The sequence below is a fragment of the Aotus nancymaae genome, unplaced genomic scaffold (assembly GCF_030222135.1).
Source record: "Aotus nancymaae isolate 86718 unplaced genomic scaffold, 86718_ANA_hifiasm-v0.15.2.pri h1tg000125l, whole genome shotgun sequence".
In the NCBI taxonomy this organism is placed as follows: domain Eukaryota; kingdom Metazoa; phylum Chordata; class Mammalia; order Primates; family Aotidae; genus Aotus; species Aotus nancymaae.
The window spans coordinates 78,485-98,255 of record NW_026988540.1 but is presented as its reverse complement, the minus strand read 5'-3'; the positions used below and the strand labels follow the sequence as shown (position 1 = coordinate 98,255).

Genomic DNA, 19,771 nt, shown 5'->3' with positions numbered 1-19,771 from the left:
AAATCAAATTTAACAACATACAAAAAGTACTGTACATCATGACCAAGTGGGATTTATCCCATATATGCAAACTTGGTTCAGCATTCAAAAATCAATTAAGGCTGAGGACACTGGCTCACACCTCTAATTCCAGCACTTTGGCAGGCCAAGGTGAGCAGATCACTTGAGCTCAGGAGTTCGAGAACAGCCTGGGCAACAAAGTGAGACCCTTCGTCTCAAAAATAAGTACAAAAATTAGGTGGGTGTGGTGGCACATGCCTGTGGTCCCAGCTACTTGGGAGGCTGAGGTAGGAGGATAGCTTGAGCCCTGGAGGCAGAGGTTGCAATGAGCCAAGATCACACCACTGCACTCTAGCTTGGGTGACAGAGCCAGATCCTGTCTCAAAAAAAAAAAAAAAAAAATCAGTTATTGTAATCCATCACATTGACAAGCTTCAGAAGAAAAATCACATGATCATGTAATAGATGCAGAAAACATCTGACAACCCAGTCACAATAAAAATTCTCACTAAAGTAGGAATAGAGGGGAATATACTCAATTTGATATAGAGTAGCTACAAAAAATCCTACAGCTAATATCATACCTAATGAAACTTAAAGCTTTCCCTCCAAGAGATCAAGAACAAGGCAAGGATTCCCTCTCTGATATGGTTATCTGTTCCCTCCAAATCTCATGTTGAAATGTAATCACCAGTGTTGGAGGTGGGGGTCTTATGGGAGGTGACGGGATCATGGGGGCAGATCCCTCATGATTAGTTTAACACCATTCCCTTAGTGATACATGAGTTCTCATTCTGAGTTCACACAACACCTGGTTGTTTAACGTTTAAAAAAGTGGCACCTCCTCCCTTGCTCCTGCTATAGCCATGTGAAACACCTGCCCCCACTTTACCTTCCACCACAATTGCAAGCTCAGCAGGAGTAGATGCTGGCACCACGGAGGTCTCGTACTCCACAGAACCATGAGCCAATTAAACCTCTTTTCATTGTAAGTTACCCAGCCTCAGGTATTTCTTTATAGCAACACAATAACATCCTAATACACCCTCTCTCACCACTGCTTTCCAACAGTGCACTGGAGGTCACAGCTAATGCAGTAAGACAAGAAAAGGAAATAAAAGGTACACAGTTTGGAAAGGAGGAAATAAAACTCTTTGTTTGCAGATGACACGAACATCTATATAGAAAACCAGGCTGGGCACAATGGCTCACACCTGTAATTCCAGCACTTTAGGATGCCGAGGCAGGTGGATCACAAGGTTAGGAGTTCAGGATCAGCCTGGCCAACATAGTGAAACCCCATCTCTACTAAAAATACAAAAAATTAGTGGGCCATGGTGGTGGGTGCCTGTAATCCCAGCTACTTGGGAGGCTGGGCCAGGAGAACTGCTTGAACCTGGGAGGCGGAGGTTGCAGTGAGCCAAGATCATGCCACTGCACTCCAGCCTAGGCAACAGTGCAAGACTCCATCTCAAAAAAAAAAAAAAAAAAGGCCGGGTGCGGTGGCTCACACCTATGATCCCAGCACTTCGGGAGGCCGAGGCAGGTAGATCATGAGGTCAACAGATCAAGACCATCCCGGTCAACAAGGTGAAACCCCATCTCTACTAAAAATACAAAAATTAGCTGGGCATGGTGGCACACGCCTGTAGTCCCAGCTACTCGGGAGGCTGAGGCAGGAGAATTGCTTGAACCCAGGAGGTGGAGGTTGTGGTGAGCCGAGAGAGCGCCATAGCACTCCAGCCTGGGTAACAAGAGCAAAACTCCATCTCAAAAAAAAAAAAGAAAAGAAAGAAAATCCAAAAGAACTGAAAAAACTTTCCAGAAACTAATAAGTAAAAACAGCAAAATTGCAGAATATACGTTAATATATAAAAGTCAATCACTTCCTATATGCCACCAGTGAACAAGTGGAATTAGAAGTTAAAAGTATAGTATCATTTACATTAACAACTCAATAAATGAAATATGTAGGTATAAATCTAACAATACATGTAAGATCTATATGAGGAAAACTATAAAGCTCAATGAATGAAATCAAAGATCTAAATAAATGAGAAGATATTTCAATTCCATGAAATACTCAATATTGTCAAGATGTCAGTTCTTCCCAACTTGATCTATGAGATCAATGCAATACCAATCAAAATCCCAGCAATTTTTTATACGTATCAATGAATTAAATCTAAAGTTTATATGGAGAGGCAAAAGACCCAGAATAGCCAAAACAATATTGAAGAAGAAAAAAGAGAACTGACACTAACCAATCTTCAAGACTTAAATAAAGCTACAATAACCAAGACAGCATGGTATCAATGAAATAGACACATCGATCAATAAAACAAAATAGAGGGCCCAGAAATCGACCCATATAAATGTAGTCAATTGATCTTAGACAAAAAAACAAAGGCAAAACAATGGAGAAAGTCTTCTCAACAAATGGGGCTGGAACAACTGGACATTTACATGCAAAACAATGAACCTAGACACAGATCTTACATCCTTTACAAAAAAAAAAATGAATTCAAAGTGCAAAAGTATAAGACAACCTAAATGCAAAGTGCAAAAAAAAAGTATAAAACTCCTAGAAGATAACACAGGAGAAAACCTATATGTCCTTGAGTTTGGTGATGGCTTTCTGGATACAATACTAAGGTCATATAATCTATGAAAGAAATAATTGATAAGCTGGACTTAATTAAAAACTTCTTCTGCTTTGTGAAAAACACTGTCAAAAGAATAAAAAGACAAGCTATAAACTGGAAGAAAATATTTGCAAAAGACACATCTCTGATTCAGGATGTTAACAGTAAGGGAGGCTTTGGAGAGGAACAGAGCACAGACAGGAACTCTCTGTATTGCCCATTCAATGTTGCTGTGGACCTAAAACTGCTCTAAAAGATAGTCTATTTGAAAACAAAACTGCACACCTGTAATCACAGCCCTTTGGGAGGGTGAGGCGAGTGGATCACCTGAGGTCAGGAGTTCAAGACCAGCCTAACTGACATAGTGAAACCCCATCTCTACTAAATACAAAAAAAAAAAAAAAAAAAATTAGCCAAGTGTGGTGGCACATGCCTGTAATCCCAGCTACTCAGAAGGCTGAGGCAGGAGAATCACTTGAATTCAGGAGGGAGGTTGCAGTGAGCCAAGATCATGCCATTGCACTCCAGCCTGGGCATCAAGAGCAAAACAAAAGTCTCAAAAACAAAACAACAACAACAACAAAAAACCCAAAACAGAGGTCTGGTGAAGCATATAAAGAGCTTGGAAGTAATCCCTCTCATCCTCATCACAACAGCAACAAAACACCAAACAAATTAAAAAATCAAAACTCTTCTTATATCCAACGGAGAACTCAGATGAAGGGCAAACTATTGTTCCAAAAATTGGAGAGGTACATACAGAAAATCACAACTTACCAGCAGAATCCCAAGAACAGAAACCATTGTGGGAACTAACTAGTAGCAGAGTAGAAAAATCTGGTGTAATTGACAAACTGCTGGAGGTGCAATGCAGACAACTATGAGAATTAAAAGCTGCAGGGAAGCCAGCCTTACAAAGGGCCTTCACGCTTCTGTGAGTTTTTATCTTTACAACCCCTAGCATGTTACCACAGTTAACATGAGAGAAAAATACTCACCCCCTAGTTAGGGGGAGGGGTGGGGGCATAGTTATTTTGAATATTCCCAGAGTATTTTCTTCTTCTTAAAAAACTTGCCCTCAAACTATTTTACCAGAGTCTAACCTACTAGTTTTACAGACTGACTGACCTTAGGGAAAGGAAATATCCAACTTTAGCCCACTCTAACTTTTGAGAAAGGGGAAGGGAAATAACCAACTGAAGCCTTCAACATGGGAGATGAAAAATGGCCAACTCCAGCCCCTTCTAGCCTTCCTGTCTAACCTGTGGGTCAGGGATGAGAAACATTCATGAAGGTCACAAGTCAGAGGAAAGATTACAGGACTATAGAACACACTTCCTCACCCCAAAACTTTACCACTGTTTGAATGGGGCTCCTTATAGTAACAGAAGAACGTAACTGAAGGAAAACCACATCCCAGATCTTACTTAAGAAAAAATGCTAAGGGAATCCCAATGCCAATGGGGGACACAAAATCAAGGTCACCAGGGGAAATTTTAGTCTCTGAAACCTATAGTATGGCAAACAGCAAATACAATACAACCTATAATGAGATAAATAGAAAACACTAAAGACCTATTTACTTCAGTTGCTTTCAGATCCAAGTATATCATGTTTGGTTTTCAACCAAAAATTACAAGGCATACTAAAAGACAAAAACAAAAACACAGTTTGGAAGAGACTCAGCAAGCATTACAAACAGACTCAGACATGGCAGAGATGTTGGAATTTAAGTTTGGAGACACTAAAATGTTCTGGAGATGAACTGTAGTGACGATTACACAATAATGTGAATGTACTTAATTTCACTTAAAAAATGGTTAAATGGTCAATTTTATGTTATGTGTATTTTACCACAGTAAAAAAGAAAAAAAAAAATCAAGAGGGAACAAACATGTAAGCTATTAAACCATGAAAAGACATGGAGAAATTTTAAATGCATATTGCTAAAGTGGCAGAAGTCATTCTGAAAAGGATATATATTTTAAGGTTCTAACTGTATGACACTGCAAAGATAAAACTACAAAAACAGTAAAAATATCAGTGGTTGCCAGAGTTTCAGAAATAAGGAGGGAAGAATGAACAGATGAAATTCAGATTTTTTTAGGACAGTGAAATCATTCCATATGATACCATATGTTCCACCGTAATAGTGGAAACATGTCATTATTCATTTGTCAAAACCTAAAGAATGTGCAAAACAGAGTAAAGCACAATATAAACTATGAACTTTAATAATAATGTATTGGCCAGGTGCAGTGGATCAAGCCTGTAATGTCAGAACTTTGGGAGGCTGAGGCAGGCAGATCATTTGAGATCAGGAGTTCAAGACCAGCCTGACCAACATGGTGAAACCCTATCTCTACTAAAAATATTTTTTACATTAGCTGGGCATGGTGGCACACGCCTGTAATTTCGGCTACTTGGGAGACTGAGACAAAAGAATCGTGTGAACTCAGAAGGCAGAGGTTGCAGTAAGCCAAGATCACACCACTACACTCAAGCCTGGACAATCCAGTTAGACTCCATCTCAAAATAAATAAATAAATATATAAAAATTATGTATCAATACTAGCTCATCAATTATAACAAATATACCACACTACTGCAACACAGAAAGGAGGGAAAGAGAAAATAGGAAATAAAAATTCTCTATTTCCTGCTCAATTTCTCTGTAAACATAGTTACTTCCTAAAAAGATCTACTAATTATTTTTAAACAATAGAATATCTAAACAAAACACTAACAAGGAAACAGAAGATGTGAACAACACTATAAACAACTAGACCTAATAAGAATCATAGAACGTTTCATCTGAGAGCAACTGAATATACATTATTTTCAAGTACAAATGGAACATTACCCAAATGGACCATGTGTTAGGCCATAAGACCTCAAAATTTTAAAATAATTAAAATCATAAGGTATAGTCTCAAATCAAAATGCAACGAATTTAGAAATCAACAACAGAAGAAAGAGAAACTCGCAAATATGTGGAAATTAAGCAACAGACTTCCTAAATAACCAATACGTCAAAAAAAAATCACAAAAAAGAATTTTAAGGTATTCTGAGATGATAAAAACACCACACACCAAAACTTATGAGATGCAACTAAACTGGTACTCAGAGGGAAATTTGCAGTAATAAACGTGTATATTACAAATAGAATAAAGATCAATATTCTTGTTTTCCATCTTAAACTAGAAAAGAGAAAACTAAACCCAAGCAAAGCAGAAGGGTTAAAATGCAAATAAGTGAAAAAGAGAATAGTGGAAAACAATCAAACCAAAAGTTAGTCTCTTGAATATGAACAAAATTTTAAACCTTTAACTAGACTCACCAAGGAAAAAAAAGATTCAAATTACTAAAATCAGAAATAAAAAAGGGGAGTTTGCTACCAACTTTACAGAAATACAAAGCATTACAACAGAATACTATTTTTAAACTGTATGTCAACAAATTTGATAACTTAGAGAGGCCAAATGCCCAGAAAAATCACACATTACTGAAAATGACTTAAGAAAGAATAGACAATTTGAATAGACCTACAAAAAGAAAAAAGAGTGATTTAGTAATTAAATACTATGCCTCAACCTGCAAAAAAAAAAAAAAACAGTCCAGACCCATTTGATATAACTTATCAAACTTTCAAAAAATCAATGCCAATTCTTCAGAAACTCTAAAACAATAGGAACACTTTCAATTCACTTTATGAAGTCAATATCACCCTGATACCAAACTAGACAAAGGCATCAAAAAAAAACTACAGACCAATGTATCTTACAAATATAGATGGAATAACTCTAAACAAAATACAAGTGTGTGTGTGTGTGTGTGTGTGTGTGTATTTCTATGACAGCCAACACATAAAATGTTTATACACTGTGACAAAGTGAGTTATTTTCACAAAGCTGGTTTAATAACGTAATATCAATTAATGTAATACATCAATTAATAATTTGTCAAAATTATCATTAAAAACACTCAAGAGGCTGGGCGCAGTGGCTCACACCTGTAATCCCTGCACTTTGGGAGGCCAAGGTGGGTGGATCACCTGAGGTCAGGAGTTCGAGACCAGCCTGGCCAACACGATGAAACCCTGTCTCTACTGAAAGTACAAAAAGTTAGCTGCATGTGGTGGCGGGCGTCTATAATCCCAGCTACTGGGAGGCTGAGGCAGGAGAATCGCTTGAACCCAGGAGGCAGAGGTTGCAGTGAGCCGAGATCACGCCATTACACTCCAGCCTGGGTGACAACAGTGAAACTTAAAAAAAAAAAAAAACCCTCAAGAAATTAGGACAGAAACTTCATCAATATGATAAGGGCATCTATTAATAATCCACAACTAACATCATACTTGGGGGTAAAAGACTGGATGGATGCTTTCTCCCTAAGACAAGCTTGTCCAACCCACAGCCCAGGACCGTGAATGTGGCCCACCCCAAATTTGTAAACTTTCTTAAAACGTTATATTTTTGCAATTTTTTTTTTTTTTTTTTTTTTTAGCTTATCAGCTTTTGTTAGTGCATTTCCTATGTGGCCCAGGGAAGCCAAAAGATTGGACACTCCTACCCTAAGATCAGGAACAAAAAAGCATATACACTTTTATCCCTCCTATTCAAATATTTTACTGAAGGTTCTAGCCAGGGCAATTAGCCAAAAAATAAATAAATAAAAGGCATCCAGATTGGAAATAAAAAATAAAGCTATATATATTTGCCCTTAACCCACAAACAATCTATTAGGATGAAAAAACAAGTTCAGAAGAGATTCAGAAACAATATTAATATATAAAAATCAAGTGTTTTTAAACACTTGCAATGAATAACCCAAACATTCAATTAAGAAAAATAATTCAACATAGACAGCACTAAAAAATAAAACACTTAGGATAATTTAAGGAAAAAAGTACAATTCTGAAAACTATAAAACATTACTGAAATTTAAAGATCTAATTACAGTTGAGTGCCACATAAGAACATTTCCATCAACTACAGACCACATACATAATAGTGGTCCTATAAGATTATAATACCAGCTGGGTATGGTAGCTTATGTCTGTAATCCTATCACTTTGGGAGGCCAAGGTGGGCAGATCATGTGAGGTCAGGAATTCAAGACCAGTCTAGGCAACATGGCAAAACCCAATCTCTATTAAAAATACAAAAATTAGCCAGGTGTGGTGGCACAGACCTGTAATCTTAGCTTTCAGGAGGCTGAGACATGAGAATCACTTAAGCCTAGGAAGCAGCGGTTGCGGTGAGCTGAGATTATGTCACTACACTCCAGCCTGGGCGACAGAGAGAGACTGTCTCAAAAAAAAAAAATGATAGATAGATAGATAGATAGATGTGTGTGTCTGTGCGCGCACGTGTGTGTATACCATATTTTTACTGTACCTTTTTGAAATATTTGTGTTAGATACACAAATGCTTGTGTATATAGTGTACATACACAAACCTAGATGGTATAGCCTACTACACGCCTAGGCTATATATTCTAATCGATTGCTCCTAGGCTACAAACCTGTACAGCATGTTACTGTACTGAATACTGTAGGCAGTTGTAACTACAACTGATGAGACTATATAGCCTAGGTGTGTAGCAGGCTATACCATCTAGGTTTGTGTATGTACACTACAGGATGTTTGCACAATAATGAAATAGCGTAATGACACATTTCTCAGAATGTATCCTCATCATTAAGTGACACATGACTATATAAATGAAGGGATATCCCATGTTCACGAACCAGATGATTAGGCCAGGTGCAGTAGACTATGGCTCACGCCTGCAATCTCAGCACTTTGGGAGACCAAGGCGGGTGGATCATTTGAGGTCAGGAGTTTGAGATCAGCCTGTTCAATACGGTGAAACCTCGTCTCTACTAAAAATACAAAAATTAGCCAGGCACGGTGGTGTACACCTGTAATCTAGCTACCCTGAAGGCTGAGGCAAGAGAACTGCTTGAACCCGGGAGGCAGAGGTTGCAGTGAGCTGAGATCACACCACTGCACTCCAGCCTGGGCAAAAAAGCAAGACTCTGTCTCAAAATTAAAAAAAAAAAAAGGACCAGATGATTTAATATCAAGATGACAATATTCCCAAATTAATCTATAGATTCACTGGAATCTCTATCAAAATACTAGCTGGCTTCTTTGTAGAAATTGACAAGTTAATCTAAAATTCATATGAAGTTGCAAGAGGTTCCAGAATGGATAAAATATCTTGAAAAAGGAAAGCAAAGTTGGACGACTGAATTCCCCATTTACTTACTATAAAGCAATATTAATCAAAAGATTGTCTCCTAGTCGGGCACGGTGGCTCACGCCTATAATCCTGGCAGACTGAGGCCAAGGTGGGCAGATCGCTTTGGCCCAGGAGTTTGAGATCAGCCTGGGCAACATGATGAGACCTCATCTCTACAAAAAACACAAAAATTAGCCAGGCATATTGGCACGTGCCTGTAGTTCCAGCTACTTGGGAGGATGAGATAGGAGGTTCACTTGAGCCCAGGAGGTGGAGGTTGCAGTGAGCCAAGACTGCACCACTGCATGCACTCCAGCCTAGGCAAGAGAGACACCTGTCTCAGAAAAGAAAAAGAGTATCTCCTGGCATAAGGTGGGCATATAGATCAATGAAATAGAATTGGGAATCCAGAAATAAACCCATTTATCTATAGTTAACTGATTTTCTACAAGGGTGCTAAGACCAAATGGTGCTGCAGAAAGAAAAATACTCTTCTTCTAAGTGAGAGCTAAACAACATGTACATGTGGAAGCAGAGTATGGAATCACAGAAAGTGGAATTTTGGAATGGTAGCAGTGTCAGAGTAGGGTGGATGATGAGAAATTACTTAATGAGTACAACATAGGCCACTCCAGTGATGGATACGCTAAAAGCCCTGACCTGACCACTATGCAATATATCAATGTAACAAAATTACACTTGTACTCTAATTTACACAAATAAATAAAAAATTTTTTTAAAAACAGTTCTGGGTAGTCACATACAAAAGAATAAAGTCTGAACCCTTTCTTCACACCATATACAAAAATTAACTCGAAATGGATCAAAGACCTACATGTAAGAGCCAAACTATAAAATCTCAAAGAAAACATAGTAGGTCCTCATGACCTAACATTTGTCAAGGGATTGTATCTTGTCAATGTGTGTGTGATGTTCCTCTCCCTGTGTCCGTGTGTTCTCATTGTTCAGCACCCACTTATGAGTGAGAACATGCAGTGTTTAGTTTTCTGTTCTTGAGTCAGTTTGCTGCGAATGATGGTTTCCAGTTTCATGCATGTCCCTGTAAAGGACATGAACTCATCTTTTTTATGGCTGCATAGTATTCCATGGTGTATATGTGAAAATGTGGGGGACTTTTTAAGTCCTTGAGAAAACACTGATGGTACTGCTGATTGACCTGTGTTCCAGCCTCAGCCATTCAAATGCAAAGATCTCTTGTGACTCCTTGTCTAATGCAAAAGAAGGCATCTTTTTGATCCAAATTTGCAAACCAACATAGTTCTCCTGATAAGGTGATCAGCAAGCTATAGCGGCTAGGTACCATGGGGTATATGTCCTAGACTATTTCATTACTAGCCCTAAGTCTTGTACAAAGTGGTAGTCGTCTTAATGGGACTCGCATGGTGGTAAAATAGGAATGTTAAAGGGAGGATTATAGGACCAAGTCAGTCCTTGTGCCAAAAAAGGCTTCCAAGAGTGGTTGAGTCCCCTTTTATGCCACTTCCTTTAATGGATATTCTGTGTCTCTCTTTTCATCTAATTGCTATGGGTCTGGCTGTGATCACTCTCCCTGGCTTCCCCAGGCCCAAACATCTCTCCTTACCTGCATGAGAATTTCTTCTGGAATGTCCTGAACCTCTTTGTTTTCTGGATGGAGCAGGAATATTTGAAACATGCGAACTTAGTCAGAAGGAATCATTATATCTAGGCATCTGCGGGGAAAGACAAGTTGAGCATACAATTTGGCAAACAAATCCCAGCCCAGGACGGGCACTGGGCATTAAGCATGTACAAGAAACTACGCTCTAGACTGGTTTCCTAAATGGTAACCTAAGGATTGTAGAAAGGGGTAATGGTGTCTCCCAGTATTCCTGTAACAGTAATGGTTTTTCCCAAAGTTGGAGAGAGACAATTGTTAATTACTTAATATGTGGCACTGTGTCAACTAAAAAGTCCATCATTCTGTTCCCCACTGTCAGTTGTATCCAGGGCTCCTGTGGGGATATAGCCACCGGTTTGCTCCAAGTCTAAGGGACTCCCTGGGATACATGAGTCTTCATCTAAATATTCTTTTCTCTCCTCATCTGATTTTGAGGGAGACTGCACTTGCCAGCTGCTTTGGTCAATTTGGGACAGTCCTTTTTCCCATGTCCCTCCTTCTTACAATAGGCATATTTTTTTTCATAAGGGGACATGGACCCCTCTTTACTTTGATTTCTTCCTTTTCCTTTAGGTTGGTAGTCAAGTGCAGCTGCCAGCGAGTTACTTGTTGCTTCAATTTCCACTTTTCCTGAGCCTCATCCTGAGCATAGTATACTTTAAAAGCTAACTCCACTAAATACGAGATTGGCAACCCAAGGATCCCACTTACCATTTGCAGTTTTCTTTGAATATCAGGGCTTCTGGCTGATTAAGGTCACGTTGACCATTCTCTGATTGTAGGGTGCCTCAGGGTTAGTGTCAGTCTACTTTCCATGTCTGATGGAGTCTTTCTACGAATTATGAAGGGTCCTCATATGCTTGCTGCTGTACTTCCTGTACCTTATTGAGGTTCTTTACCTGAGGAGCCCCTTTCTTTAAACCTTCAAGGATGCAATTCTGATAGTGCCCTAAGTGGGAAGGACCCCATCATTTACATCCCAATTGGGCTCTGTGTTGGGGACTGACCCTTGGCAAGGGGCAATTGTTTCCCGCCTCCAGACAGAGCCGGTTTGCCTCTTCCCTAGCCTTTTCTGTGACCACACGCCTTTCTTCTGATGTGAGCAGCACTTTAACAAAGTGAATATCTGCCTTGTGGGGTTGATAGGTCAGAAATATAGACAAGAATAGCTCAGCCATTCGCTTGCATTGGGATGGGGGGATTACTGTTTTTCCAGCTGAACAGATCCAAAATGGGAAAAGGAAATGTACCTATATGATGCCAACCTGCTGTCCATTCACATACAGCCCCCCAGTAGGGAACTAACACAGAGGAAAGTGCCCTACCAAGGGGCCAGTGGCTCCCTGGCCAAATTGGGTTTTCTGTTCATTGCAGAAAGGGGAGATCACAGCCTGTCCTAATTCCATGGGGAGGACAGGTTTGGGAGTGTTCCCCTCCTACTCCAGACAATCCCATAAGGAGCGGGTGGTGCTGGAGCTACAGCTGACTGGGGAAGGGGCAGAGGATCAGGATGATTATTCAGGGGATTCAAAGCACCAAGCAGTGTCCTGTCTTCCCCATCTAATGATGGGGAGTCTAAAACCTTAGGCTTGGGTTGTTTTTTTCTTTTGCAGCACCAAATTATACCTCTTTTGAGTAGGTTCATTCTGATATAAGAGCATGGAAGCCTGGACATACAGGATTGCATCCTATTTTTTTTCTTTTTTTTTTTTTTTTAACTTTTATTCCAAGAACTGTATTTTTTCTTGTCTTACAGAATAGCTCCAGTTGCATTATAGTAGCATAACTTAAAGAACTGTTTGTCAGCCATTTTTCCCCAAATTCTAAGACATATTCTGGTCAAGCAGCGTTACAATAAAAAAGCAGTTTATTTTTCTTCATGGGCTCGTAGCTGAAAGTGGCCCAATCCTGGAGAATGCAGCCAAGGATGCTACTCTCTGGGATCAATTCCAAATTTGCCATGTTCAGTCTTTTCACATACACACATATATACACACATACACACACACACACACACACACACACGAAAAACAAAAACAAAAAAAGCCCAAAAAATCACAAACAAAACAACCAAACTCTTACAGGAAACAAGCAAATGGGTATAATCCACCACTCTATTACTCCTCAGAAGGCCCTCTTCACATTACAGAGAGAGTGAGAGATATGGCTGTGTACACCGCAGCGACTTACCTTTCAAACCAAAACCGAAGTCCAGATAGCAGTCTGAGATGTTTCTCTGCTCTAAGCTTCTAGAGCACCAACGGCAGCCGACACTGACCTAGAAGAGCGACTTTAGGGCCCCCCAACCAACAAGCCTGGGCAGCTTCTGGCACTCATTCGCCTGACCTGGCCCGGGCCTGCTGCCATGCTAGCCCTAGCATGGTTGACAAAATCTGTAGCACAACCCCCTAAGTTAGGTTCAGGTACCTGATGCTCGGTAAGCCAAACACTGACACACCAGTGCCTCAGAGCAGAGAAAGGTTTTTTCGAGTTCACCAAAATATGAGGGCAGGAGAGGCAAACTCTCAAATTCAACCTCCCCTTGCATGTAACTGGTGGCTTTTATGAGTAAGGAAGGTGGGTAGGAAGTGAGATCCCCTGATTATCAAAACTGCTTGCATCCGTTGGCCAAACTTCTGCATGCCATCAAGGAGGTTAGCATGACCAAGGATCATTGTTCTTTATAAGAAAAACAAGCTCAGCTGGGCACGGTGGCTCACACCTGTAATCCCAGCACTTTGGGAGGCGGAGGTGGGTGGATCACGAGGTCAAGAGATCGAGACCATCCTGGTCAACATGGTGAAACCCCGTCTCTACCCAAAATACAGAAAATTAGCTGGGCATAGTGGCGCGTGCCTGTAATCCCAGTTGCTCAGGAGGCTGAGGCAGGAGAATAGCCTGAACCCAGGAGGTGGAGGCTGCGGTGAGCCGAGATCGCGCCATTGCACTCCAGCCTGGGTAACAAGAGCCAAACTCTGTCTCAAAAAAAAAAAAAGAAGAAGAAGAAGAAAAACAAGCTCATTAATCTTGCAAGCATCCCCTGGGGGTTAGGAGATGCAGTTAATCACTTATTAGTGACTACCCACTACCAAAAGGACTATGTGCAAGCAATCCTGCCTGGAGGAAGTTAAGGACAAAGAGAAAGGAAAGTAAAACAAACATGGTTTTATAACACAGGCTTGGTTACATTGCTGTATTTCATCTAAGTGATGGCTATAAAGTTTTTCTCTGCTTGCCGCATTTAACAGAGATATAAAAGGCTAGATATAAAACCCTTGCTTGCTAAAAGGCTGGTCTTGAAGAGTATATCACGAAGGCTCATCATGAATACATCATGAAGGCTCACTTGGGAAGAAATTGGAGCAAGACAACTGGTGAGGCAAAAAGAACAAGCAGCGGCAGGTATGGAAATTCAGCTAGTCTGTTTTAAAGAGCCGCTGGGCAGGCAACTTCTGAGGAGGACACCGTCAGCAGAAGTGCCATCGTATAAACGTTACACATTCACAAAAGTTTCCTGACCCTATTGTCCCCTCTGTGTCCTCCTCATTTCAGTTAACACGGCTCATTAAAAAAAAAAAAAAAAAAAAAAAAACTAGTCACCATTTGATGTCTGCTGTCTCATTTATTTAACACACTTGTTCTGTGTCTGGCTAAGAGGACCAGCAACTCCTTGTTTAAAAAGGGCCTAAGGCCAGGCATAGTGGCTTACACCTGTAATCCCAGCACTTTGGGAGGCCGAGAACACTTGAGCTCAGGAGTTCGAGACCAGCCTGGCCAAGATGGTGAAACCCCATCTCTACTAAAATATGAAAATTAGCTGGGTGTGGTGGTGCACGCCTATAATCCCAGCTACTCAGGAGAATGAGGCAGGAGAAAGGCTTGAACCTGGGAGGCGGAGTTTGTGGTGAGCCAAGACTGCCCAGTGCACTTCAGCCTGGGCCACAGAGCAAGACTCTGTCTCAACACAATAAATAAATATTTAAAAACAATTTAAAAAATAAGGTGGTCTTTAGTGGTCTGTTTAGGTTTTAAAATTCTTACATTATTCATAAACACATATGAGTTGTTTATAATCCACATAGCTCCACCGAGATTATCATGAAAAAGGCCGGTCCTCCTCCTTACTCCTGATTATCATCTCCCAAAGGCAGCCACTTTTGACATTTGCCTCCATATTTAAATAATGTGCTTATATTGCCACTTCTTCATTTTTCTATTAGTGTTATCATCTGTTGATTCCCTCCTATGTAGATAAGAATTTAGCTCTTTCATAACATCTACCCACACCACACCACAGTTGTGTCTCAACCTTTGGTTAAGTCGGTGCTCTCAGTTCATGTTCTTTACTAAATATTCATCATAGCCATAGTGTACCATGACTGTTTCTCAGACCACTTTTCCCCCATCATTTTTACCTCATTTGTTTGCCTTTTCCTATGAATTGATCATGAATTCATCCCCCGAATCTCTGATAGCATTATTTAACCTTGTATATACATCAATTTTTTTTTTTCTTAATCTTTCCTGGTTCCCTGTTCCAGGTTGAGTGCTGTATTCATTTCCTAGGGCTGCCATAGCAAAGCACCACAGACTGGGTGGCTTAAATAAGAGAAATTAATTTTCTCACAGTTCTGGAGACATCCAAGATCAAGGTGTCCGCAGGGTTGGTTTCTTCTGAGGCCTCTCTTCTTGTCTTATATAGATGGCCGCCTTCCTGTGGCTTCTGGCTTCACGTGGTCTTCCCTTTGTGTCTGTGTCCAAATTTCCTTACCTTAAAAGGACGCTGGTTAGAATGGGACATCAATTTAAAAGAAAAGAAAAAGGACGCTAGTCATATTGTATTGGGGCCCACACTAATGACTTCATTTTTACTTATTTACCTCTTTTTTGTTTGTTTGTTTAATCATTTTTATTTCAAGTGTATTTTAAAAATCATAAATGGGGTTTATGATTTATCCTGCTCCACCTCGGTGAACACCAGGCCCATGTGCACAGGCAGCTTCTCCAGGGAAAGGCCGTCCGCGCGCCAGCGCAGCTGGTGGTGGGCGGCGGCCAGGCACGACCCTCGCGCGGGTGCCTGTGGTAATGGCGGTTCCTGCCGATCGCCGGGGGCTTGCGGAGCGTGAAGCCGAGCGGCGCTAGGACCGCGGCAGAGGCGGCGCGGCGGCAGCGCCGCCAGAGCCAGTTCCAGGTGCCGAACCGAACGCGGAGCCAGGAGGTGAGCGTGCGGTGCAGACTGCGCAGTGCGAGCAGCACCCGTCACACCAACTCGTACAGCCCCGTCATACTCCCGTGGCGCTCGGGCAGCCTCTCTCCCTCCCGCCCACTCCCGCGGCGTGACGGCTTTTTAGCCGCCCCTGCGGCCGGAGCGGGCCATCGCCCCGCGGCCCCCGGCCCCCACGCCCGAACCCCTTTCCACTGCACTTATAAGGCCCTGTTTCCACTGAGACACTGTGGTTAAAACTTTAACATGACTTTTGGAGTGACACAACTCAGCCCAGAACAGGCACCTTGGTTGTTAGTTTTTGCTCTTGTTGTTAAAGACAAAGTCTCACTCTGTTGCTCAGGCTGGAGGGCAGTGGTGTGATCTTGGCTCACTGCAGCCTCCTACTCCTGAGTTCAAGTGATCCTCCCACCTCAGCCTCCCGAGTAGCTAGGATTACAGGCACGTACCACCATGCCAATTTTTGTAGAGAGTGGGTTTCACCATGTTGGCAAGGCCGATCTCAAACCCCTGACCTCATGTGATCCGCCTGCCTCTGCCTCCCAAAGTGCCAGGATTACAGGTGTGAGCCACCGAACCTTGGCTATTCTCTAGACCTCGGGCATAGCTACTGTTCTGGGGTTTCTCTTTACCTTCACCCTGGTCATTTCTTACATTCCTTTCCTGTCTTCTGGATCCCATAGAGGCTGCTTTTTGGTTTACTTCCCTGTTTGGTGGCGTATATCCTTCAGCTTCCCAGGGAAGGTCATGGGGATATAAACTTTTCAAGACCTTTGCCTAAGTGAAATGGGTTTATTTGACTCTTTCACTGATTGGATAGTTTGATTATAGAATTTTAGGTAAGCAGTTTTAAATGCATTTATTCATTGTTGTTCTAGATTTCATTCTTGCTGCTGAAATCCTGTGCTATCCTGACTTCAGAGCTTTTTTTGTGACCTGTAGTTTTCCTCTGGCAGCTTCAGTATCTTTATCTTTTTTCAGACAGAATCTCTGTTGCCCAGGCTGGAGTGCAGTGGCATGATCTCGGCTCACTGCAACCTCCATCTCCCAGACTCAAGTGATTCTCCTGCCTCAGCCTCCCAAGTAGCTGGTACTACAAGCACACACCACCATACCTGACTAATTTTTGTATTTTTGGTAGAGATGGGGTTTCACCATGTTGTCCCGGTTGGTCTCGAACTCCTGACCTCAAGTATCAGTCTGTCTCGGCCTCCCAAAGTGCTGGGATCACAGGCGTGAGTCACCACGCCCAGCCAGTGTGGGTGCTTTTTAATTCATAATGGTAAATACTTAGTGAGCTTTTTCAATCTGGCAAGTTATGTGCTTAGTTCTGGGGATATTTCAATTTTATCACATTTTTCTTTGGAGGGGGGAAGTTTTATTAGTTTAATGTGGGATGTTCTGAAATGTAAGTTTATTTTTTTCTCGTTTTCCATTTTTAACCTTTTGTCTTTTTTAAAAAATCAGGAAGATTTTCTCAGCTTTCTTTTCTTTTTTTTTTTTCCCGTGAAAAAGATACATATATTTTGGAAGCTGTCTGTGTCCTCTGGGGTGAAGAGCCAGCACAGAGGGCCCAGAATGCGCACCCTGCTAACCTGCACCCTCCTCTGACCTCACTCCCTTATCTCCCCGTAGACCTGCCTGCCCCCTTCTGTCTCACTGGGCTTCAGGACAAGTGACAAAGAGAGGTCTCCAGGGAGACAAGGGGAAGTGTCTTGGGGGCAGGGGGCAACAGCAGTTGTGGCCACATGATACCCCAGGGCTGATGGGCAAGAGGCTATTATCTTCAGCCTGGCGCTTGTGAGCCTTTCTTGAGGTCACCATGGGAATGTGATGTGTGGGAGAGGGGCTGGGAGAGCAGAGATGCACGCGACTGGGATCGGGGGTCTGGACAGGGGCAGGGAAACCACACGCCCTACTTTGCCCTTCGCTGTCAGTCCCAGATCTACACAGCTCCCTCCGTGCCTAAGAAAACAGGACAGTGAGGGCTGGGGGTTAGGGGCTGGGGCCAGGACCCATGAGAGGTGGAGGGTGAAGAAGAGGGAGGGACGGAAGGGTGGCCACACTGCCTCTGAACCACATCCCCTCCCCAGTCCCCAGCTTTTCCGAGCCCAACACAGGGTCCTTGGAGTGAAAATTTCTGTTTTTCCCTTACGCTAAAAAAAAAAAAAAAAAAAAAAAAAAAAACACCCAGCTTGCTTAGTATTTTTATAAATTTGCATATTCCCTTCAAGAAACCCTTAGGCCTGAGGAAATGAGGTGAGCTGTGGTTAAGGCAGCTCCCCAGGCTGGGCTGCTGGTCTCCCCCTGCCCCTCACATAGGCTTCCCTGGTCACCCCCCACTGTTGCAGAGCAAGACCTGACTATGAAAGCTTCCACATGCAGGCCAGACACACGCATCTTTGGGTTTGCACTTCCGGTATTATCTGCAGCAAGTGCTCAGTTGCAGCTGGCTTCCCAGGAGGCTCTAGGACCCATCCCTTTATTTAGGAATTGAAAATGAACTGGAACTGAGGACTTCTGAACTGGAAGACATTTCAGAAATGATCAAATTTAATAGTTTCCAACCTTTTGGGATCGCAGACACCTTTGAAGATCTGATGTAGAAAGTGAGCCCACAAATCTGCACACCACTGCGAGTTTAAGGAGCCCCTGTGGTGCCCATGAAGCAGCCCTTCACATTTAGCTGAGTAAAACTGCAGCTGAGTCCTGTCTCCCGAGGCAGAGGTCTGGACTTTTAGTGGGAAAAACAGCACCCACATCACAGCAGGCAGCAGAAGCTCACTGGCTACACCAAGTCTGATTAAGAAACTCTGGTGAATGTTTTGTTTTGAGACAGAGTCTCACTCTGTTTCCCAGGCTGGAGTGCAGGGGTGCTAACTTGGCTAACTGCATCCTCTGCCTCCTGGGTTTAAATGAGTCTTCTGCCTCAGTTTCCCAAATAGCTGAGACTACAGGTGCATGTCACCACACCCAGCAAATTTTTATATTTTTAGTAGAGACGGGGTTTCACTCCGTTGGCCAGGCTGATCTCGAACTCTTGACCTCAGGTGATCCACCTGCTGGGATTATAGGTGTGAGCAACCACAACCACCTCTGGTGAGCATTTTTGAGAGGCTGCATTTTAGAGGCTTTGTTTCAGGTTTTCCATGTGGCTGATCAGTTCTGTGTTCAAGGCTGGCTGCCAAGAGTGGACTGGAATTGTTGGGGCTACACATCAGTGCTGCAGAGAGGCAGACAAACTGCAACAATAGTCTCTTCCCAGGAGTACAAAGTCTCAGTGACAGGAGCCTCTGTCCCTGACCCCATAGCATCCTGTCCTCCCCTCTGTGAGCTTCTGAAAGGAACAGAAAGGGCCAACGCCAAACCCATACCTGCACCTGGGGAAAGAATCTCAGCAGAATCCAGGTGGCCCACAGCTCCCTTATCCCATGAGCCATGGAGTTCAGGGTTCAGGAAAATCCAGCCAAGCGCCCTGCACCATGCCGTGAGGCTGTCCTAAGGCCTGCAATCCTGAGACCCCAGCCAATGGAACAGACCCCCTCTTAGTTAAGGGAACCCCAGGGAAACCTGAATAAATGAATTCCTGGCCATGATGGAAGAGAAGCCTCATGAGAGCCTGCAGTTTTGCAGCATAGGGCCCGAAACTGACCAGCAAGAATGTTAAAATAGGTATTATTAGATTATTCAGAACGGACTCTGTGACAATCAGGTACAGATTATGAACAACACGAGAGGCCATGCAAAGCAAAAATTAACACACACCCTAGAAACCATGGAGTCTCTTTCAGTGGGTTTTAAATTGACCCAGGATACTGTGGCTGACTTACCTCCCTGACTCTGGGACAGCATCTCTCTTTGAAATGAAGCATTCATTTGTACTGACTTTATGTCTTTAGACAAAGCTGAACTCTTTCAACCAATTGGCAATCAGAAAATCTTTGAATCCACCTGTGACCTGTAATGACCTCCCCCCACCCCACTTCAAGATA

The 19,771-nt window shown here is 42.4% G+C and overlaps 1 protein-coding gene across 28 annotated transcripts in view; it reads right to left on the bottom strand.

Moving 5' to 3' along the window:
* LOC105708774 (centrosome-associated protein ALMS1-like) overlaps nt 1-19,771 on the bottom strand; it is a 261,189-nt gene that overhangs the window by 205,337 nt on the left and 36,081 nt on the right. For 23 of the 28 annotated variants that reach the window (XR_010340699.1, XR_010340700.1, XR_010340697.1 and 20 more), the window contains one exon: nt 10,499-15,338. Coding sequence is in view for 22 of the 28 variants with exons in the window: in XM_064371249.1 (XP_064227319.1) it covers nt 10,499-10,570 (72 nt within the window). In the remaining 6 variants the exon portion in view is untranslated. The remainder of the gene's footprint in view (nt 1-10,498; nt 15,339-19,771) is intronic. The other 5 variants (XM_064371245.1, XM_064371250.1, XM_064371251.1 and 2 more) reach the window with 4 other exon arrangements.